The sequence below is a fragment of the Rhinatrema bivittatum genome, chromosome 4 (assembly GCF_901001135.1).
Source record: "Rhinatrema bivittatum chromosome 4, aRhiBiv1.1, whole genome shotgun sequence".
In the NCBI taxonomy this organism is placed as follows: Eukaryota; Metazoa; Chordata; class Amphibia; order Gymnophiona; family Rhinatrematidae; genus Rhinatrema; species Rhinatrema bivittatum.
Window position 1 is genome coordinate 238,407,328 of NC_042618.1, and position 24,038 is coordinate 238,431,365.

At 44.6% G+C, this 24,038-nt stretch overlaps 1 protein-coding gene across 1 annotated transcript in view; it reads right to left on the minus strand.

The window, feature by feature from the left end:
- The window catches only part of IQSEC3 (IQ motif and Sec7 domain 3), a 540,197-nt gene that overhangs the window by 129,407 nt on the left and 386,752 nt on the right, over positions 1-24,038 (minus strand). Inside the window, exon 8 of the mRNA XM_029597483.1 lies at positions 18,681-18,842. Within this exon, the coding sequence (XP_029453343.1) occupies positions 18,681-18,842 (162 nt within the window). The remainder of the gene's footprint in view (positions 1-18,680; positions 18,843-24,038) is intronic.

A 24,038-nucleotide genomic window follows, 5' to 3' on the forward strand; every position in this document is an offset into this window, starting at 1 on the left:
ATTGCTATTTTAGGGATTAATTTTCAGGGTTTTGACCTAGTCCTCCTTAAGGCAGAACACTGCAGAGGATTCTAGGTGAAAGGAGATTCCCTTCACCCTACCATAAGAACCCAGCCCTAGATGATTAGAGCGGTCCCAGGGAGCTGGTAAGATCTCACGGTATACCCGTGCACACTATGTCTACCTGATTTTTGTGTCTGATGTAAGATGAGCTATTATTTTGATTTATGTAACTTTGAAGCACTGTAAATAAATACATGCACCAGAAGTAAGTTGGTCCAGTGGCGTAGCCACGGGTGGGCCTGGGTGGGCAGGTGCCCACCCAACTTAGACCCAGGCCCACCCAACTAGCACCGGAACTGCAAGGCTGTCACGGGATCCCATCCCCGCGACAGCGAACAAGAGAACCCACGCCTCGCGCGCCATCACGGCACACGTGGGGAAGCGCTGCTGCGGCCGTATGGCCAACCGGTCTTCCTGTTTGGGGGGGGGGGAGCGGAAGCGCCGCCTGCAGCTTCCGCTTCCTCCCCCCAATGCAGGAAGATCAGCTGCCTCTCCTGCTGCCACCCGTTCTCCTGCTATCTTCGGGTCAAACGGCCCGCCGAACTTCCTGTTTGGGGGAGCGGAAGCGCTGCGCACAGCTTCCGCTTTCTCCCCCAAAGCAGGAAGATCAGCTGCCTCTCCTGCTGCCACCGGCCTCCTGCTATCTTCTTCGGGCGTCGGGCCGTATGGTCCGCCGATCTTCCTGCTTGGGGGGGGGAGGGAGGAAGCGGACGTTGTGCGCTGCGCTTCCGCTCCCCCCCCCCCCCGACAGGAGGTTCGGCGGGCAGTACGGCCCGACGCCCGAAGATAGCAGGAGGCCGGGGGCAGCAGGAGAGGCAGCTGATCTTCCTGCTCTGGGGAGAAAGCGGAAGCTGTGCACGTGCTTGAATGTGTATGTGTGGATGAGAATGGGAGTGTGTGTGGGTGAAAACTGGAGCCTGGGTATGTATGTGGGTGAGAATGGAAGCTTGAATATGTGGGTGAATGGGAGTTCGAATGTGTGTATGTGTGGTTGAGAATGGGAGCCTGGGTTTGTGGGTGGGTGAGAATGGGAGCTTGAATGTGTGTATATATGGGTGAGAATGAGAGCCTGGGTTTGTGTGGGTGGGTGAGAATGGAAGCTTGAATATGTGGGTGAATGGGAGCTCGAATGTGTGTATGTGTGGTTGAGAATGGGAGCCTGGGTTTGTGGGTGGGTGAGAATGGGAGCTTGAATGTGTGTATATATGGGTGAGAATGAGAGCCTGGGTTTGTGTGGGTGGGTGAGAATGGAAGCTTGAATATGTGGATAAGAATGGGTGCTTGAATGTGTGTATGTGTGGGTGAGAATAGTACCTTAAATGTGTATATGTATGGATGAGAATGGGAGCTTGAATATGTGTGGGTGAGACTGGGAGCATGGGTTTGTGGGTGAGAATGGGAGTCTGGGTTTATGTGTGTGGGTGAGAATGGGTGCCTGGATGTGCGTCTGTGTGTGCATAAGAATATAAGCCTGGGGAGGGGTGAGAAAGTGAGAACTTGAATGTGAGCTTGTGGGGGGGGGGGGAGGGGGGAGAGCATATGAGAGTGACAGCTTGAGTGTGTGAGAGGGAGTCTGTGAGAGAAAGCGTGTATGTGTGTGTGTGTGGAAGGGAAGAAGACAGTAATAGAAGAAAGACACTGAAAAGGAATTAGGAAATGAGCTATAAGGGAAAAAATGGGAAAAAGAGACCAGGACCAACTGATTAGAAAAATACAAAGGTCAGACAACAAAGGTAAAAATATATATCTATATTTTGAGATGTTAGCAATTTAAATATAAGCAACACAACCGCTCTCTCAAAATTTATGGACAGGTAGGAGCCGTGTATAAAATCGTAATAATAAGAAGGCTAAAGTACCACAAATCACCATGAATTATGTTTGTATCATTAAGTAAACCTCATACTTAGGCGTAGATGTGAATGCTATGCTGCATAATTTGGCATTATTTATCAGTAAAAAAACAACTAGTAGACCTGCATGCCTACAGCCCACCCATGTTAACCTTGTGCCCACCCAAAAAATCAATTCTGGCTACGCCACTGAGTTGGTCTAGTCTTATTGTGTTCCTGAGCTATTCCTGAGGCCACAATAGGCCCAAATACATGTTTTATGCATGGAAATGGCTATTATAAAATAATCAGGGGCTCAGTGTGAATAAAAGTATGCACATATTTTTATGTGAACTTTGGAGAGGCATTCCAGGGGTCGGAGTCAGAACTTACACACGTACTTTTTTAATTTTAAAATATATGAGGATAGCTTTCAAACAAATGCATGCAGTGGAATATAAGTGCATATATGGTCATTAGCAGATCTATGCAAGAGTTTTATAATACACGTGTATGATATACACGTGTGTTATAAAATATATGTATCTCTACCCTGTATGTGCACATGTAGACTTATGTGTGAATACATGCAATGCATTGAAACCATGTATATCAATGTATTGACCACGTGCACTCTTCCTACATATTTAAAAATATATGTGCATATATTTTATGCATGAAAGTAAAGTAGGACGTACTCGTGTATATCAGGATGTACACAAGTAAACTGGCCAATTTTAAAACATGCATGTGTAAGTGGCAGTGTACTACAGTACGGGTCCCTGCCCCCATGTGCATGTATTTGTGAGAGGCTTGGGCATAGACAATGAGTGTGGTGAGGCAGTGGCGGCTGCTCGGCGGGGCCGATGCTGCCGAGCAGGGCAGGAACTACTGCGACCTCCGGGCCGCAGGGGACGGCAGCAGCGGCGGACTGCCGCGAAGAGCACAGGTGGGTGGAGGGGCTGCCCGCGGGTCACCGCGGGCAGGACCATAACAGTTGACTTGGTCAAGAGCAATTTACAGCTGACTTGGTCAAGAGCAATTTACAGCCACCTTAGATGCTGGAGTATCTCAGTCTTCATTTTGACATGAAGCAAGACTGGATTTTTCTGTTGGAGATCCTCAATCAGAAGCAGATGTCTCAGGCGCGACTACTGATAGAAGCAGTTCGTCCAATGGTATGGTCTTACCTGCAGGTACTCGGTTTGATGGCAGCCACTCTAGAGGTGGTTCTGTGGGAAAGAGCACATACGTGTCCTCTTCAGTGCACACTGCTTGCACGGTGAAGTCCATGGTCTCAGGACTACTCGATACGGCTTCAGTTACCAGTGGGGATCATCATCCAACTGAAATGGTGGTTTCAGGTGGATCATTTAAGGAAGGGAGTTTCCTTGCAAGCTCTAGACTGGCTGGTGCTCCCAGTCAGGAGTTGATGGCGCAGGGGCACTGGAGTGCAGAGAAGTCTCTCTGGAGCATTAATCATCTGGAAGCGCATGTCATTCAGTTGGCATGCTTGCAGTTCATCAACCGCTTGCAAGGTCAAGCAGTCCAAGTAGCATGAGACAATGCAACAACAGTGGCTTACATCAATCACCTGCGAGGCACCAAGAGTCATCAAGTGTCACAGGAAATTGACCAGCTCATGGTATGGGCGGAGGTACATCGCCAGGAGATTTCTGCCTCCCATATTGTGGGAAAAGACAATGTAAAAGCCAATTTTCTCAGAACCTGGATCCAGGAGAATGGGAATTGTCAGATAAAGCGTTCTAGCTCATAGTGGGCCACTGGGGCCGACCATATCTAGACTTGCTAGCGACATCACACAATGCGAATGTTCCTCGTTTCTTCAAACGCAGATGACATTCAAAGTCTCTGCTCTAGTGCAGAAGAGGCCGAGGGGCAAGCTTCTGTATGCCTTCCCCTATTGCCCTAGTTGGGCAGGTTGGTTTGGAGGATTGAAAGGCAGACGATGGTTCTGGTGGCTTCCAACTGCCCCAGAAGGCCATGGTATGTAGATCTGTGGAGACTGTTGTTTGACTCTCCAGTTACTGGTCCAAAGAGATCTGTTACAACAGGGGCCTATTCTTCATGAAGATCTGACTCGATTTTCTCTTACAGTATGGCCCTTGAAAGGGCTCAGTTGCTGAAGTGTGGATATTCCACTGCTGTGATTTTCACATTGCTTTGAGTTCAGAAGTTCTCCACTTTCTTAGCCTATGTTTGGGTTTGGCGAGAGTTTGAAGCTTGGTGTGAGGAACGAGGGGTTCATTCAGTTAAGATCCTGCTCATTTTGGACTTTTTGCAGGATGGGTTGAATAAGGGCTTGGCTCTTAATTCCTTGAAGGTACAGGTGGCAGCTTTTGCCTGTTTCCAGGGTCAGGTGAATGGTGGACCCTTGTTGGCCCATCTGGATATGGCCCGGTTCTTGAAGGGGGTGAAGCATCTTTGCCCTCTCTTGCGGTTCCCAGTGCTTTTGTGGAGCCTTAATCTGGTTCTGGATTTTCTGGCGGGTCCCACCTTTCATTCACTGTGTAGCCTCGCCTTGGGGTTACTTACCTTGAAGATGGTTTTTCTTGTGGCAATATGTTCTGCACGTAGAGTTTCCAAACTGCAGGCTCTTTCTTGCTGGGAACCATTCCTGTGAGTGACTCCGGGGGTAATCCATCTATGAAGTGTTCCATCTTTTTTGCCAAAAGTAGTTTCAGACTTTCACTTGAATCAATCGATTTCCCTGCCAACACTGGATGGGAGAGAGATGTGGATGAATATCATCTGTTGCAGACCTTGGATGTCAAGCGGCATTCTTGAGGTATTTGGAGATTTCTAGACCTCTTAGGAAGACTGACTGGCCATTTGTACTCCATGGTGGGGGTAAACAGGGTGACCCAGTTTTGCAGACTACAATAGCCCATTGGATTAGGGAAGTTATCATGGCCTCATATGTGGATGCTGAGCAGCTGTTATCTAAACAGGATAGGGCTCATTCCTCTAGGGCTCAGGCGGAGCTTCAATTGTTGTCTCCTGTAGAAACTTGCCGATCGGGAACATGGTCCTCCTTACACAATTTTTCCAGGTATTACCATCTGGATGTGCAGGCCAGGAGCACGTAGCCTTTACACGTGCGGTGTTGGTCGGACCACAGGCAGTCTCCCCCCCTCTTTGGGAATAGCTTGAATACATCCCACTGGTCGTGGATTAAGCTGTCTGAATGCTGAGAAATGAGAAATTACTACTTACTTGATAATTGCCTTTTCTCTAGTGAAGACAGATTAATCCACCTTCCCATCTTTGGCTGCCGGTTTGTGGACCTATTGTCCTCCTGGTAACTGCATTTCCGGGGATAACTGGTAAGTGTCAGTTTCAGTCCCTAGATTAGTGATGTTATACTCTTTGTTATGCGTGCCAGCCGCGGCAGACCCGCGCCTCGGCCCTCTTACCTCTCTCAAGCTAATCCAGTGCCTGGTCCCTCGTCTCTGGCGGCAGTGGGCCGCCAGCTCTGTCCTCAGGCTGCCCCTGGTGCCTCCGACTCAGCTTCAGTTCCTGGTGTTCCAAGTCGGGCCTCTCCAAGTGGCCCACGGAGAGTCGCTGCCATCCAGCACCGCGCCCCTCCCTAGGTGCGCGCGCATCACTATGACTTAAGTAGGGCCCACGGCAGGAACCAAGCTACGGCCCCAGATGATGACTTCAGCGGAGCTCCGGTACTTAAGCCCGGGCTCCGCTTCCTCAGATTGCCTTTGCAACAGGTCTTCTCACTGGTCGAGTACTCGTTGCCTCTTGTTCCTCCTTGTTCCTGTGTTCCTGATCTTCAAGCTATTCTCGAATTGCTCCTTTGGATCATGACCTTTGCTTTGCCTGACCACGCCGTTGACTCTCTCCAAGCCCGGACCTCTGCTTTGCCTGACCACGCCGTTGACTCTCCCCAAGCCCGGACCTCTGCTTTGCCTGACTACGCCATTGACTTTCTCCAAGCCCGGACCTCTGCATCGCCTGACTACGCCATTGCCTCTCTCCAGACCCAGACCTCTGCATCACCTGACTACGCCGTTACCTCTCTCCAGACCCAGACCTCTGTATTTCCTAACTAATCCGTTGCCTCTCTCCAGACCCAGCCTACCCCTGTCTTGCCACCTTCTCAACGCCCCCAAGACTCACGAAAACCCCTGGTGGTCCAGCGGGGGGCCTGGGAGTGATCTTCCGCTCCTGGGCCATCGGCTGCCACTAACCAAAATAGTGCCAGTGGCCTTTAGACCCTACTATTTGACAGGGGCTACCAGTGCCATAGGCAGGCCCTACCACATAGTAGGGGCAATGAACGGCTCGTGCCGTTTTGGTTAGTGGCAGCCAACTGCGCTGGGCATCCAGTTCCCCAACCATGTGACAGGGTCCAGCCAACGGCACTGGTAGCCTCTGTCATATGGTAAGGACTAAAGGCCAGCGGTGCCATTTTGGTTACTGGCAGCCAATGGCCCGGGAGTGGCAGATCACTCCAGGGCCCCCAGCTGGACCACCAGGGATTTTCATGAGCCTTGGGGGGGGGGGGGCGTTATTTTATTTAAATTTGGGAGGCAGCACAGGGGGTGGGGGAACAGCGGCATGTGGTCCCTGCCTCAGGTGGCACATTTCCTTGAGACGCTCCTGTGTCCCCTCATACAAGTGGGAGTGATTCTTCTTGTGCAGCCCTCTCCTTTGCCTCTAAGTGAACATAGAGAGGGGCATTATATGTAAATGAAATTAATCAGTTTACCAATTAGTCCACCAGTTCACTCAGACCTTCTACAGATCATCAAGACCTTCCTGATTCTTCAGCCTGAACTTCTTCCCAGTTCACCCAGATCTCCCACCCATTCAGTACTACACAATAAACACATTTCATATCACTTACACCAGATAATTAGCAGGTGTAACAATATGCAAGTAAGTTGGAAAATGAACACAATAATTGTCTTTTAAAATAGCAATGTACATGCGTATGTGTTGGCCCCGCCCGGGAACGCCCTGAGACTGCCCTTCTTTACGCATGTATATGTGTGCGCAAAAGCAAAAATATGTGTGTATTGTCGACTTTTATAAAATAGGGAATACATGAGTAGGTGCTATTTATGCACATATATGCTAATTTTATAAATTTAACCTTTTTTAGAATTCACCCCCAAGCATGTAACTTAACCCAAAAAGGACATATAACTTTAGGAAAGTTAATCTATGCATGTACTGGATCAATTACTTTCTCAGCCTACTCCTCTGGGAACAGAGAAAAAAAAGCATGCCCAGGCAGAGTATTCCTTACAGAAGCCAGATGGATGAGAGCTGAGATCTTCTGCCTGCAGGATCTGCCATTCCCTGCAGGTTATGCCCCTGGGTCCAGGATGCTGCTAGAACTTACCAGGCAGAGGCTGAAAGCCTGAAATGAAATAGGACCTAGGAGCAGAGTTGAAGACCAGGAGCGAAGCCAAGGACCAGGAATGAAACAGGATACAGCAGATACCAGGAACACGTAGGAAATTGGCCAGGCAAAAGGATATCACAGAGCAAACTCAATCAGGTCTGTTGGACCAGCAAAGGGATGTAGGCTAAAATTTCTTATATACAGCTGTCAGTTTGAGACACACCTAATGCTGGTCCAACAGGGAGCCGCTGGTGACAGAGTACCCTAACACTGTTTTAGCATCATAGTTTCTACAGGAGTCTCCCTAAGACAGAGTCCCTGTAGCTCCACTGCAAGATCCCTTGGGCTTAAATTCCCAGCACTACAGGTTTGATCCTCACTGCCCCTGACAAAATACCCCACCAGGGCTCCTACTCTTGGTTTCTCCAGATGTTCTTGGTAGAATTGAGCCACCAATTCTTTGGCATGGACTTTTTGGGCCAGTTCCCAACTCTGGTCCTCCAGGTCATACCTTTTTCAATCCACCAAATAATCTGGCATCCAGAATCTGGTAGATTACGAATTCTTGGTGCCCCTTCACTGTGATTGGTGCTGTCTCTAAACAGAAGTATTTGGGTGGTGACAGGATAGCAAACCAAAGTGACATTTATACACATCACGCTCCCCTGCCATTAAGTTGGCTATAAAAGATACAATAAGAAAAGGTTTGAAGGTCCTTCTGTACAGTTAAAAAAAAAAACCCTAGCCAGTTTCAACTTCACAGTAAAACAACCATTAAAATTATTTCATAGTCTCATTTAAGTTCTTCTGTATGGACATGAAAATGAAGTCTATATAGAAAGGCACATAATCGCAATATAGAGTGCATTTAGAAAGTATTCAGATCTCTTCACTTTTCCAACATTTTCTTACTTTTCAGCCTTATTCTAAAATGGATTATTTGAATTTTTTGCTCCTTAATCTGCACACAATACCCCATAATGACAAAGCAAAATCAAGTTTGCAGAAATTTGAGAAAATTAATTTTAAAAAATACCTTAACTATCATATTTACATAAGTATTCAGACCCTTCGCTATGACACTCAAAATTGTGTTCAGGTGCATCCTGTTTCCATTGATCATCCTTGAGATGTTTCTCCAACTTGATTGGAGTCCATCTGTGGTAAGTTCAATTGACTGGACATGATTTGGAAAGGCACACCCCTGTCTATATAAGGTCCAACAGTTGACAGTGCATGTCAGAGCAAAATCAAAGCTTCAAAATATTGGTACACCTGGTATTCTCTTTAAATTAATGAAGAACTAGCTACCATATATTTGTGGGACCTCTCCTCACAGGGTCATGGTATTTTTACCAGACTCTATCTTATGGTTCTTGGCCCATTTTGCTTTGTATTTTTTCAAGTATTTTTTACATATTTTTTCACCACATTTTCACCACATTCTTTTGTGAATTAAATCTTTTTTTCAAAGCTGATGAAAACTTCAAACACAGTCATATATGGAAATCGTCACTTTTTCTCATTCCGGAGATCAATATATTCAGCAACAGTACTTATCTGCATATCCCAACACGATCGCATTTTGGACCCCCTCTCTTGAGGTCCTGCTTCAGGGGACAAAACTTTCCATCTTATTCTGTGACAAAACAACCAGTAAGAAGAGTTCAATAGCTACATTCAATCGTTGTATTCTTATAGCCGCGATCCCAACATTGGAATCGCCATTCTTTGAAACATGGCTCATACCGGATGGCTTTTAAAGAGCTAGAAACGGAAGTCCCTCCCCTCACTTGCTTCCTAATTGGTTAAACACTGTCGCCAACTAGGTCGGATCAATACATAGGCTCCAGCTCAGTTCTCCATCACGTCGTCTTTCTTTTGCGTCTACTTTTTTTGGGAACGTAACTATCCGCTGCTGGCGTAGTCTTCAAACAGGTCGGTTTGAGCTATATAATACAAGTAGGAGAAATGGACTGAACTAGGCTGTAGTTCTCCATCACATCATCTATTTTCAAAACAAAAATTCAGTCCCGCCCCTAATGGCGGGAAACTTAAACCCGAATTGATTTAAGGCAACAACTCCTCATTGTATTCCTGCAAATCCAAAAGGATCTAAGCGACCCAACATATTTATTGTTTGCCACAAAAATTGTATTCAAATTAATGAATACCAATTGATTTTCTCGTTCAGACCACATGGATCCATTGTGTTTAAAGTACAAATCCAGTGGTGTTCCCGTTTGTTAAGATGATACTGAATATCTCCTCCTCTACAGCTAGGCCGGATTTTTTCTATGATTAACCACCGCAAATCGGTGAAAACATGTTTGTGTGAAACACAGTGTTGTACAAGAGGGGCCGCCATTTTTAACGTCTTCAGGCAACTTCTATGTTCGATCAATCGAGTACGAATTTTCCTTTTTGTTCTCCCCACGTAACTCAATCGACACGGACATTGTATAACATAAATGACGCCCTCAGATTCACAGGACGTCATAGATCTAAGTTTCACCTTTACATTTGAATGTGATTCCTGCCATTCCTCACCAGACCACGAAAGAGAACACATTTCACAATGGCCACACGGGTAATGACCCCCGCTCGTCGAACTCACCGCCATTGATTGAAAGGTGGAATGTACCACCATATCTCGTAAATTTTGTCCTCTAAAAAACGTAAATCTTGGGCCTGTTTGGAAAGCTTCATGTAAAGCCAACACTTGCCAATGACTGCGAATCACATTAATAACTGACTGAGCTTGAATAGAGTATCTTAAAGTACAAGTACGATGTTTAGAAAAGGGACGTTGTTGATAATCCAGAAGCAGTTCTCTATTTGCAAATAATGCCCTTTTAAAGGCTCTCTTAATGACTGATTTTGGATAGCCCTTTTGACAAAATCTATCAGACAGCTCCATTGCTTGAGCACGAAATTCTATGTCAGTAGAACATATTCGGCGTAGTCGGAGGAATTGTGAGATGGGTAACCCGTCTTTGAGGCGGGACGGATGAACACTGGAGTATCGTAAATAATTATTCCGATCTGTTGTTTTTCGGTACAGAATGGGAGTACTGATTTTATCACCTTCACACCTGATCCATATATCCAAAAAGGCTATCGCCGTCTGTTCATATTGGGCAGTAAATTGTAAATGTGGATCTAATGAATTGAACCAACACAAAAAAGTTTGAAGATCCTCTAATGATGACAACCAAATAAAAAAGATATCATCAATGTAACGTTTGTATAGTAGCATTTTTTTAAACCATTGTGAAGAATACAGATATCGCTCCTCAAATTGTGTAACATAGAGGTTAGCGATATCCGGTGCAACTGTAGCACCCATTGCCACACCTCGTATTTGTAAGAAAAACTGCCCATCAAACTATTTTGAAGCATTATTTACAATTGGGGTACCCGGAATACATAAGGTGTATAAGAGCCGATATTGTGTGACTGATAGAGCAAAATCAAAGCCATGAAGTTGAAGGAATGGTTTGTGGACCTCTGGGATAGGATTGTGTCGAGGCACAGATCTTGGGATGGGTACAGAAAAAAATGCTGCAGCATTGAAGGTCCTGAAGGACACACTGGCCTCCATAATTCTTAAATGGAAGAAGTTCAGAACCACCAGGACTCTTCCTAGAGTTGTCTGCCCGCCCACTAAGCAATTGGGGGAGAAGGGCCTTGGTCAGGGAGTTGACCAAGAATCCGATGGACACTCTGACAGAATTCCAGATTTCCACTGTGGAGATGGGAGAACCTTCCAGAAGCACTCCACCAATCAGGCCTTTATGGTAGAGTGGCCAGACAGAAGCCACTCCTCAGTAAAAGGCACATGATTGCCCACTTGGAGTTTTCCAAAAGGCACTTAAAGGACTCTCAGAGCATGAGAAACAAGATTCTCTGGTCTGATGAAACCAATATTGAACTCTTTGGCCTGAATGCCAAGCATCATTTCTGGAGGAAACTAGCCACTGCTTATCACTTAGCAAATACCATCCCTATAGTGGAGCATGGTGGTGGCAGTATCATGCGACCGTTGCCCGTATGACATAGTGAGGGCAAAGGTAGCGCCGGCGCCATTTTGAAGATTGGCAATATGGCCCGCGAGCAGGAGGTCGCTCCCAGACCCCCCGCTGGACTTTTGGCAAGTCTTGGGGGGGTCAGGAGAACCCCCAAGCTGGCCAAAAGTCCCTGTGGGTCCAGCGGGGGTCCGGGGGCGATCTCCTGCACGCGTGACGTCGGGAGTCAGGAACCAAAATGGCGCCGGTGCTACCTTTGCCCTGTCACATGATAAGGGAAAAGGGCCACCGGCGCCATTGCTCTTAACACAGTCGTGGCCAGAGAGAGGGAGATCGTGCCGGGACCCCCCCCCCCCCCCACTGGACCCCAGGTAATTTAAAACATTTTGGGGGGGTTCGGGAGGGTGGGGGATTTGTTTTAAAACTTCGGGGTGGGTTTTAGGGTTTTTTTGGTGTGCCGGTTTTCCCGCCCTCCTCCGATTTACGATTTTTAACGATTTAAAAAAAACAAAAACAAAAACACGACGATAAGATTTACCTCCCCCCCCAGCCAAAATCGATCGTTAAGACGATCGATCACACGATTCATACTCCTATTAATCACTGCAAAAGGTGCCTCAACAAAGTACTGAGTCTGAATACTTATATAAATCTGAAATTTCATTTTTTAAAATTAATTTGCACAAATTTCTACAAACATGAATTTATTATTATAGGGTATTGTGTCTAGATTGAGGAGGGAAAGAATGCATATTATCCATTTTAGAATAAGGCTGTAACATAAAAAAATGTGGAAAAAGTAAAGGGATATGAATACTTTCTGAATGCACTGTCAATCCTACACCTTCAGTTCTATCTCTGCATTCACAGAAAGTCCTCCAACAACAGCCCTTGGACATTGACCCTTACAATTCACATTACAAAAAAAACCCCTTTCAAATCTTATCACCTCAGTAATTGCAGCACAAATGCCCACCATTGCCAGATGCTTTAAGGAGAATTTTAAAAGCCCGACATGTGCATTAATTAGGGGATGTGCAAATATGTTGGGCTGCGCACACCAAGCAGATTTTAAAAGCCACTGAGATATGCGCATATCTCCCGGAGAGCACACATCCGAGTTTTCAAAAAGGTGCAGAGCGAGGGCATGGTCTGGGCGGTGCATCGGCGTTTCAGGATATGAACTTGAGATTTGCACGTAAATACTTATGCGATCCTGTGCATGCCGAGACCCCCTGCAGTGTAACTTTACTTCTGCTATGAATGATGTTTAAGTTAAAAAATAAAGAAATATAGGCAGATCTGCAGGGTTTTAAGGATCGGGGTTAACTTGGGGGAGTGAAGGCTATTAAACTAGGAGGATTTGAAAGATCAGACTCTTAACTGGGTGAACTGGGGATGAACTGGTAAAACTGGGATTAGTGTTGGCACATGCCCCTTTTAAAATCCCTCAATTTATGCGTTAGAAACATCATTTGCACACAAATACATGCACTCATTTAAAATTCGGCGCACATGTACATGCAGTCGGGATATTTTATAACAGCATGCATATACGCACATATGTTATAAAATGGCAACGTCCTTGAGCACGGGCCAATATATGCACGCAAATGTATTGTGCACACACACGCCAGTTTGAAAGTTACCATCCCTGTGAAGTAACACAAAAGCTCTAACAAAATTAAACCTAGAATCTATATAGTAAACCTATCATACCATAACAGCATTAACTCCAAGGACTCAAATAGTATCAACCTAACCTATGAAAAGGAACACTGACAATATTACTCACCTCGAGCACACATGCAGAACACAGATAGACCCTCACCAAATAGAATAAACAGATTCTGTGTGCAGTGCAACAATGGAAAAACAGAAACATCATAATTCCTCATAAAACATGAACAAAAAAAATCGAGAAATATAAAACATCAACCATACTAATAAAAAGAATATTTCAAAGCTTCTGACAAATTAAATAAAATCCAATATTTAAAAACTCATATTAACATTTTAAAAATGTACCAAAGATTAATAATATATATCTAAACAGAAGACACAATAGCATCCAATAATTAAAACTAACAGGAATTTAAAATATCTTCTGCATCCATACCTTGGAACTTTTGATTTCCAGTCACCATGAGATTGCTCTGGATTAATGGAGGAGGGGATAATTCACAAACTTTATCTTCTCTCTCATATACATACTCTCACACATGTTCACTTTCATGCATACATGGTTACTCAGTGGCTGTCTCCCCCTCACACACACACAAAGTTTCTGTCTCTCTCACACACATACACAGGCTCTCTCTTTCCACACACATACACAAGGTCTTTTTCTCTCACACACACAGGGTTTCTCTTTCTCAAACACACACATGCACACACACACATACGTGGTCTCTCACACACACAAAAAAACACACACACACACATACACACATTCAAGGCCTCCCCCTCTCTTCTGGGCCTTTTCAAACAGCCATGCCAGTTCTCTTCTTCGACCACAACAAGATGGGGTCCACGGTGGCCCACCATGCCTAGTCTTTGGCCACTGTGGGATGGGATCTGCGATGGCACCACTGAGCCTAATCTTCAGCTGCCATGGGATGGTATTTATATTGGTCCTGCAGGGCCTAGTCTTCTGCTGCTGCAGGATGGAGTCCTCTTGTGTCCCTCCTACATCAGTCGCCATTTGAACTGCATGCCACAGGAGGGACAGAAGAGATGCTGGTATTAGCAGCAGGGGCAGCTGGCATCTGAAACTGAGGGTGGTAAAGTGGTGGCAAGCCATGTTTTTGGCGTGGCACTTGCTACCCCTTGCCACCTTGTAGCAACACTTATGTCCTGGAGGAGGAGGCTCTCTTCTTGGGAAGGGATTAGGCTTATAGGTGTTCAGAAGTACCACATGAAAAACTGGATAAACCTGCAAATTGGCTGGAAAATGAAGCCTGAATGCTACTGGATTTATTTGTTCTTGGCCCCATGAACCTCTGCTCAAGCTTACTTGCAGGTCACTTGCTTACTTACATGCTTTATGGACACCCAAACCATGTCCCATACTGTGAATTGTGGGTCTTCCTGGTGTGGCCTGTCCATAAATTTCTTCTGGAATTATTTAGCCTGTTCCAATTCATGTTGGACTTAGCATGGGTACCTCTCGTAAGGCATTTACCTACTGTGCTGATGCAGGAACCCTGGACTGCCAAGTCTCCCCCAAATGGAAGTGAGATTGGATGCCATAGTTTACAAAGAATGGGGAGGCATTAGTTGCTGATTTCTCAGAGTTATTATAAACTAATTTTTCCATAGGGAGTAACTGTGCCCAGTTCATTTGATTAGAATTACAGAAGCAGTGGAGATCCAGAACTAGAATCTGATTTAGCTATTCTATCTGCCCATCAGATTGTGGGTGGTATGCTCAAGACAAATGGAGTTGGACATCCAGAAATGTAGTTATCGCTTGCCAGAAGCATGCAGCAAACTGGGAGTCCCAGTCAGAGATAATATGAGATGACAAACTGTAGAGACACACTACTTATTAAACTAGCAGATCTACTATTTCAAGGGAAGAGGGAAGAATGTTAGTGGCTATTAAAGGGCCATCTTGATGAATAAATCTGTCACCACCAGAATCATGGTCTTTCCTTTTGATTATGCTAATTCGGGAATGAAGTCCACCGATACTCATTCCCATGGTCTCGAGGGTAGTGGTAATGGCAATAGTAATTCATGAGAGTGAAGACATGGTACCTTGTCCTGGGCACATACTTCACAAGAAGTATGTGCCCAGGACATACACTGTTACATCTCAGCTCTATCCCAGCCATAGAATTTGCATTCAACTAGTTCCTTAGAATTATGACAACCAGGATGACCTGACAATGGGGAGTCATGGCTGATTTGAAATACTCTTGGGTACGTAGAGTCAGTCCTTCTTATAAAGGATGGTTACTCGCTGGCTGAACATGAGGATCCTCATCACCAAAAGCTTGGTCAAGAACAAACTCAAACAGATCTATTTGGTTCATTATTAGATCATCTTGTTCCAGAAATGGTGTTACCCACACTACGGTCTTCTTTGTGAGCAGGCTAATCACTTGATGGAACTAATGCAGATATAGATGAAACCATAGTTGCACTAATCCTCGCAACTCACATTTATAGCCACCAGGGCATGGCAATCAAGGTTTCAGAATTGGTTGGTATGGTCAGGACTGCTCACCTTGACTGGCAGTCAAGCCCTAGAGTGAGTCCCCCTCAGCTGAAAGGCATGAAACTGAGCCTGTATCCCTTGTTCTGCCTTCATAAGATCTTTCAAGTATTTTGGGTTTGCAGGGGGCTGTTACCTTCTAACCAGGGTTCTAGTACCTTCTCTGTGACCCCAATGGAGCTGCTTCAGCATGCTCCATTGGGGTCACAGATAAGGTACCATCCCCTGAGAGGAGTGTACCTTAGAGAAGCCGGACAGTCCATAATAGACATCTTCTAACTGCAGCAGTCTCTGTTCCCCATGGGTTGGGCTTTTGAGTGTAGGCAACCACCAGGTCTTACCAGGCAGAGGCTGGAAGCCAGAAATGGAGCAGGCCCCAGGACTGGAACTAAAGGCCAGGATCGAAGCCGAGGACCAGGAATGAAGCAAGAGTCAGGATACAGCAGGTACCAAGAACACTCAGGAAATCAGCCAGGCAACAGGATATCACAGAGTAAACTCAAAGAGGACTGTTGGACCAGCAAAGGTGTGTCAGGCTAGAGCTTCTTATATATTGCTCTCAATTTAGGACACTGCTGGTCCAAATAAAGAGCCTCTGAGGGCAAATCGCCCTAATGCTGTTTTAGCTTTATTGTTTCTACAGGATGCTTGCTGAGATAAAAAGCCTGTGGCTTCAAAGCAAAATCCTATAAGTTTGAATACCTGGTGCTACAGGTTTGATTCCTGCTACCCCTGACAATTATCTGTGCATTTTCAAAGTGAACCTATGTGCAACTTTGAAAATGCTGGCTGATGTCTGTATGTAAACAAACTACAAGAGGATATTTAAAATATCACTAAGGAAGGTGAGTTTGTAGGGGACAGCTCTAGTCTAGAGGAGAAATGGGAGAAACATATTTCTAGCACCTAGGATGTTGACCTCAGAGAGAGAAGATAAAACACCAAAATATAGGAAGAACCATACATTACTAATGATTCTAAAGCAGACAAAAGAAAGACATTCTGCTTTGAAGCCTATTTTTGGAAAAGTGGTCAATAAATTGGAAAATACAAATAAAGTTATTCCAAAAGGAGTTTTTCCTATCTTGTGCCTATGAAAAACATCTTTATTAAATAAACCTCATAGTGTGAGCAGAAGGATCAGAAAGGAGAAAAGAAAAACAGTAAAAAAAAAAAAAAAAGCAACAAAGGAAGGCAGAGGAAACAGAGAGGCCAATGTACTAACTGGAGCTAAATGTTGCACACTATTTGTGAAGCAGTGTGTGCTATTATTTTATCAGGTATATATGCAAATAGACCCAATACAAAAGTAGTGCACATAGTTCTTCTACAGCAGTGGTTCCAAACTTGTCCTGGGGACCCCCAGCCAGTCAGGTTTTCAGGATATCCACAATGAACATGTATGAAATAAATCTGTATGCACTACTTCTATTGCATAAAATTTTTCTCAGGCATATTCATTGTGGATATCCAAAAACCTGACTGGCTAGGGGTCCCTCAGGACAAGTTTGTGAAATTTAGCAAAAATTTTAATATACCTGTTTGAGGTATAGTTAAAGCTTTTGTGAAATTGACTTTGCCAAGCAAATTCTGTACATAGTTTTACTAGGTTAATAGCTAATGAGCTGCTTTGTGCAATTTTGCATTGCAACAATTCATTGATTTGAAAAATCAGCTATTTGTGAATGCTGAAAATTTTCTCAAAGTCTGCTTCATGCTCTAAAAGGGAAAATAATGCGTGCTATTGCAAATTATATATGTATTATTTGCTGTTTTTATATGCAAAGTGGACTTTGCAAAATTTAACTTCCCTTTCTACAGTGGCCTTTGAGAGAAAAGCAAGACTAAGGAAATGATAAAGAGATCATGTCTCTGACCTGTATCAAGCACTGTCCTCTATACTAGAGTTGTACATTTGGATGATCCGAATGGGAAATATGATCCAAATGACCCAAACCAAAAATCAGCTCATTTTGAAAATTCTGAATATTTTCGGATTATATATATAGGCAAATAACGCACACTATTTTCCGAAATGAACTACTGTAATGCTTCATTGCATTTTCTAAATCTCTATTTTGTTGCTTTATGCAAAAGTAACTGTTGCTCTGTTCTCATTATTGCTTTATACAGGGTGGCACATGGAAAAGTAGCCCGCCTCCAATGCCAGCACCACGCAGGCAGGCTACTTTTCCATGGGCCACCCTGTATTGGTAGTATTGTTTATGGTCTCTCTGATGGAAAACCAATAAACATGTTTAATACAAAAATCCAAAACACTCGCTTCCCCCAGAAACAAAATTTGGTTGGAAAATGGACTGAAAACTACTAATGACCCGACCTAAAAATAAAGGCTTCTGTATGCACTATCCTAATCAGGCTTCCTCTGGTTTTTATACCTTCTCTTTTCTTATCCCTTTTTTCTTTGGAATAATCTCCCACTTGATCGTCAACAAGTCCTATGCATGCTTAATTTTAAAAGAAAAACAAAAACGTATTTATTTTTACTGGACTGAGTGTATAAACCCCATTTTTATTCACCTACTTTGTCGTCAAGCCCTATATTATATATTGCTGTATTTGTTTGCTCTATTTACCCGAAGGCTGCCTGGGTAGGGTGCCACATAAATAGCATAAGTAAATAAATGTGAAGCAGAGACCGGTATTTGGCTGTAAGAACATGAAATAGGAGAACGTGACAGATAAAGAAAGCCAAGCCCATTTAGTGTGCCCCATTGTCCCTTCCTACTCGGATGCAACCGATTGACTTGACTTGGTCTCTGGCCAAGGACTCTTTGTGCATGTTCCATGTATTTTTGAATCATGATACAGTTTTTGCTTCTATTGCATGCATTGGGAATCTGTACCAGCCATCTACCACCCTTTCTTATAATCTAAGCCTAAATTAAATAAGCTGGTTGTACCTAAGGCCACAATTTTGGGCTTTGTTTCTATTTCTGCCTTCTAGAGTCCTGCAGCAATTCCTGGTCTATACATCTACTCCCAAGATGTAGTTTTATAAATAAAATGAACCATGCAGGAGTCATGAGGAATGTTAATTAAATCCTAAAAGTAGAGATGGCCCAAAAATGATGTCTAGGATCAGCACTGAATCATAGATAGACAGTAGAGGTACATGAGACACTTACTCCAGGACATCACGATTAAACTGCTTCTTGCTGTTTCCCAAGAATTCTCCAATCATCTGCCGACTGAGCCCCTTCCTCTGGAGCAGGAAATGCGCTACTCCAATTGGAGTGTCTGGAATGAAGCCTTGAGATATCAGGAACTGAATTCCTTTGTCTGGATTTCTGGAAAGAAGAAGCAAGAATGTAAAATCTAGCTTTCATGTAGATTTCAGTAAGTTAAATCAGGTTTATTTATTTTATTTATTTATTTATTTATAACTTTTCTATACCGAAGTTCAAATAACAGAGTTAATTATCACTCCGGTTTACATTGCAACCATAAAACAGTGACAAAGTTGTCTTACATAGAACAGGGGGAGAGAAAAACTTGGATACAGCTTAAGCATGGGGAGTAATGTGTCAAAACTGGTAAGAACTGATAAGAGTTGGCTTTTTGGGGTAACAAGGTATTCCGAGGGAGGGGGTAGGAATGAGGGATTGGAAGGGGGTTGGAAGGGGGGTTAGAAGGTGGGGGGGGGGGGGAGGGTAGCGGAGGGTTACCATAGATTTAATGAAACTAATATACATATATTAAATAGCTTAGGTAGCGGAAGAAAAAGTGCTTAGGCATCTGAGCTTAGGAAGAGAAGGTCCGTGGAGGATGAGGCAAGGACAAGTGTTATGGGAAGGCTTGTCTGAACAGTAGTAGTTTAAATGGCGAAGGAATACGTTAATTGAGAGATTCTTGTACTGTGAGCCTAGCCTTCCTGGGGAGGCTTAGCTACACATAAGCAAAGGCATGAACTGCCTGTCTCAAGGCTATTATTTATTTTAAGAAAGTTGTAGTGATAAATGCATAATTTTAGAAACATGTTTTCCCAACAAGAACATTTTCAACTTTGGAAGTCAGTTCTAAGTCTTGTCTAGTATGTGGTAATTTTTATTTTTTGTTTTGTGATGATTGTTGCCTCTGTATTATATCTGGTACTATGTATATCTATAGTCAACTAATTGAGTGCGTATGGCGTGTGTGTGGTGTGATTGTGGGGGCAGTTTTAGAAAAAGTGAGTCATATTGCTCTTTCTGTATCACGTTACAGGTTTCTTTTTTTACACTGCTCTGTATGCATCTCTGTATGGCTTGTATTTGATGTTGTTGACTCAAATAAAAAGATGTTTTAAAAAAAAAAAAAAGGAAGAAAGCTTTGGTGATAACCTGTTAGGAAAATGTTCACCACTAGTGTAAATCAGTGGTGCACAACATTTTTAAATGACAGATCCTGTTGCATATGTGCACATTTTCACACACCTTTCATCCTCCCTGCCCCATTTTATATCTAGGTTCTCTCTCTCTCTCTTGCCACCTTTTATTCTCCCAAAAACCTCCTTGGCCATCTTTTTGCTCCATCTTCCAGTCTTCCCCATCGCTCCCCTTCCATATTCCTCTCACCTTATACATCTCCTTCTTTCAGTTTCCACGTATTACCTCTCCTCCCTTGTCATGTTCTTCTACCCCCTCATCCAGGTTCTTCTCTATCCCTTCCCTTTCCATCTGCTTTTCCCCATCCTGTCTTCCACTGTTCTCTTTCTATCCATTTCCTCTTCCACTATCCTCATTATCTTCATCTCCCCTCCCACCTGCCTGTTTCACTTCGCCACCTCCCCTTCACCTGGCTATCTCCCTTCCCTCCCTCCCTACACCTTCCATGTTCCTCTTCACCCCACTACCAGCTTTCAGTTTCCTTTCACCGTCCCCATTTCCTCTCCCTATTCAGACTCCATGCCACTCTCTTTCCAGGATATTATTTCCACTCCCTCCTATGTTATTCCTACACCTCCCAGATTCATATATCCTCCTCCCTCCCTTCTGCTCTCTTGTTTCCCTCTCATGTGTTCCTATCTCCCTTCTCCTGCTAGACCCCTCATTCCTGGACCTCTCTTTTTTAGCAGGTTTTTCCCCCTTCCCTCCCCTGGCAGTTGAACTCAGAGTGATGGCAGTAGAGTGTGAGCCAACAATTAAGGAATCCGATAAAGGTGTGCGCCCAGCCTCATGGCTGCTCCTACTTGCCTGCATTGAACATGTCCCTTCTAACCTAGAAGGAGCAGCAGCCACAATGCCAAGAGTGCGCCTTTACTGTGGTATCGCACTGCTGGCCTGCAAGCTGCTGATGCTAGGGGTGTGCATTTGTTTTCAATGTATTGGCAATCCGCAACGTATATATCCCTATTCATTGTATTCGTGGGGTCACGAAATGTATGGCGAACCCCCCATGAATACAATGTATCTAATGAATAAACCCCCCACCCTCCTGACCCCCCCAAGACTTACCAAAAGTCCCTGGTGGTCCAGCGGGAGTCCTGGCACGATCTCCTGCACTCGGGCTGTCGGCTGCCGGTATTCAAAATGGCGCCGATAGCCTTTGCCCTCACTATGTCACAGGGGCTTCCGGTGCCATTGGTCGGCCCCTGTCACATGGTAGGAGCACAAGATGGCGCCAGCCGCCCATTGCTCCTACCATGTGATGGGGCCGACCAATGGCACCGGTAGCCCCTGTGACATAGTGAGGGCAAAGGCTATCGGCACCATTTTGAATACCGGCAGCCTGAGTGCAGGAGATCGTGCCAGGACCCCCGCTGGACCACCAGGGACTTTTGGTAAGTCTTGGAGGGGTCAGAAGGGTGGGGGGTTGTAGTTAATTAAATTTAAAGGGTTGGGATGGGGTTTTTGGGGGGAAACGAATACATACATAACTAATGAAGGTATCAGGGTCCCCCAAAAACAGATGTAACGGATTTGGCTCCCCACGAATACGAATACCGAATGGGACGAATCCGTCCCTGCTGCACATCCCTAGCTGATGCCACTATTCTGAGTTCAATGGTGGAGAGGCAGGAGGGAAGAAGAGCCAGTAGTCTGAGCGTTCTTAGTGTTTCCTCCCCTCCTCCCAGAGGACAGAGAAGCATGGTCCCCAATTGGCATACTCCTGGTGTAGATTTTTTAACGTCCAGAGAATGAACACTTTTGGGTTTCCTTACTGAAATGGCAGCTCTGGTCTCAAATTTTTATTTATGTATTTATTTGACATGTTTTGTATCCCGTCATTCGGTTTCGCCATCATAACGGTTTACAGTAATCATAATAGGTAGACAAAGTAACAAATGACATCTATTTTGCATCACAGCATTCCATAGCAGTCCTTACACTGTATAGGTTATCCTTGTGCAAAATACTTTTGGCAGCATTTTCCCATCTTACTAGAGAAATAGTACTGATGAATGCTAACATCTTTATAATTGTTTGGCAGGACTGAATTCCGCTGGCGACTCTGTTTGCTGTGAGGTGCGGAGAGAAGAGCCCCGATGCTTGTCTGGTTCCAGGCATCAGGCAGTGGTGACCCTGATCAGGTCTGAAGGCACACCAGTGTGCCCTGGCATGCTATTTGGAAAACACTGACCTATACTAACAGGATCTTTGTATTAGGAAAGGAAATAAAAGTAAGTGGAAAAAGAGACCAGTATGTTTGTCAAATGAGGAGCCTGAAAAAGGAAAGGCATAAAGATTAGAATTTAAAAGGTTCAAGGGATGTCAGAAACAAGAGGATAGGGAAAGTATCTGAAAAGACTGAGGGAAATAGGGAAGGTAATCAGAGTAGCAAATAGAGCAAAATAGCTAAGGCAGAAAAGTAAGGTGACAAGACTCTTTTTTAGATATGTTAGTGAAAGAAGGAGATGTATAAGTGAGATTGTAAGCATGAGAGTGCACAAGAGGAATGTACAGAGAGTGAGAAATAAAAAAGCAGAAATACTGAATAAATATTATTTTTGTTCGGTGTTCATCACAGAAGGGGAGAGCCCACAGATAGATGGCAAGAGTATGGGGTAGATTTTAAAAGGTGCGCGCACTTCCCGGCAATCACACGTGGATGCGCCGATTTTATAGCATGCACGCATTATAAGATTACGCACGGCGACACAATCGGCCCTCCCCAAGTACCCTCCCAGACCGCTCCAATTAAGGAGCGGACTGGGAAGGAACTTCCTTACCCCCCATTCCCATCCTCCCTCTTCCCCTCTTCTCCCCACCCTCTAAACCTTGTCTCCTACCTTTTCTTTTTTTTTTTTTTGTTTCGTTGCTTACTGCTCTGTTGGAGCAGAAGCAACTTGCGCGTGCTGGCCAGCTGCTGGCGTGCGCTTCCCTGGCACAGTGGCAAATGGCCTCTATACTGGCCGCCTCCAGCCCCCCCCCGGACTGCCCCTTTCTCTGGACCCGGCACTAACGGGGGCCACGCACATAACCCCCCGTTTTTTATGCGCGCAGCATTTTTAAAATCTACCTGTATATTTTTACAGAGGAGTCAGTTTGAATGGAACTAGCAAAACTGAAAGTGGACAAGGCAATGGGGCCAGATGGAATACATCCTAGGATATGGTTCTGGAGGACTTCCTCTGTTTTTCCTGACTTCATAAAGTTCACCAGGCTGTTTTTAAAGGACCAGTGTCACTGGATGGGACAGCAGCATTTGCCTTTAAAAAAAAAAAAAAACCACCTGGCTTCTCTAATACCTGCAATATCCTATAAAATAGTCACAGCATCTTTCTTCTCATATGCTAAGCCTAGTTTTATCATCGCTCACAACTTTGCATCCTGACTCAATAATCTCACTCAGCAGCACCTCACATGCGTACACTTGCATTCGACATGCTCAAGGGTAGCTGAAAGCCTTCTTATACAGATGGAATTATAAATATTGAAGACGTTCTTTAGAGATGAAGATGATAAAAGAGACCAAGAACCATGCTGGCAAAGACTGTGGCAAGCGCTTTGCACGAGTGCTTAATAAAAAAGGAGCAATCGGCAAAGAGACAAGGGATTGCAATCAAGAATGCCGAGACAAAGCACGGCAGAGATAGTTCAGCGCCTGACGAGTGAGGTAAGTAATGTGCCACAGAAACAGCCGAATAAGGTCCTGGCCTGGGCATGGCTGGAATGCACCTAAGAGACTTATGCGAGATGAAATGCTTTCAGCAGGAGTTTCTGAGATTCTTTGCAAAGAATTGACTTGCTAACGGTCTGACTGGTAGATAGGATGGGATATCCTGTGGCGGAAAAGGATAAAAGGGCTGAACCATGTGAAAAACTCTGGTAGTCTAACTAATTAACAAACGAGAGATAACAGTACCTCAAGGTCAGAGAAGCAACAAGAAAGAAGTCACCAAGGAAAAGCAACTTAGTCTTCTCTGCTGAAATTGATTCCCCCCCCCCCCCCCCAAGAAAATTACAGCAGATAGGCAAAGAAAAAGAAAGCTGCTATAATTTTGTTGTCTTGCAATTGTAATCGGCCGCCGTATTTCACAGCATTTTGAAACACAGGGATAAGCA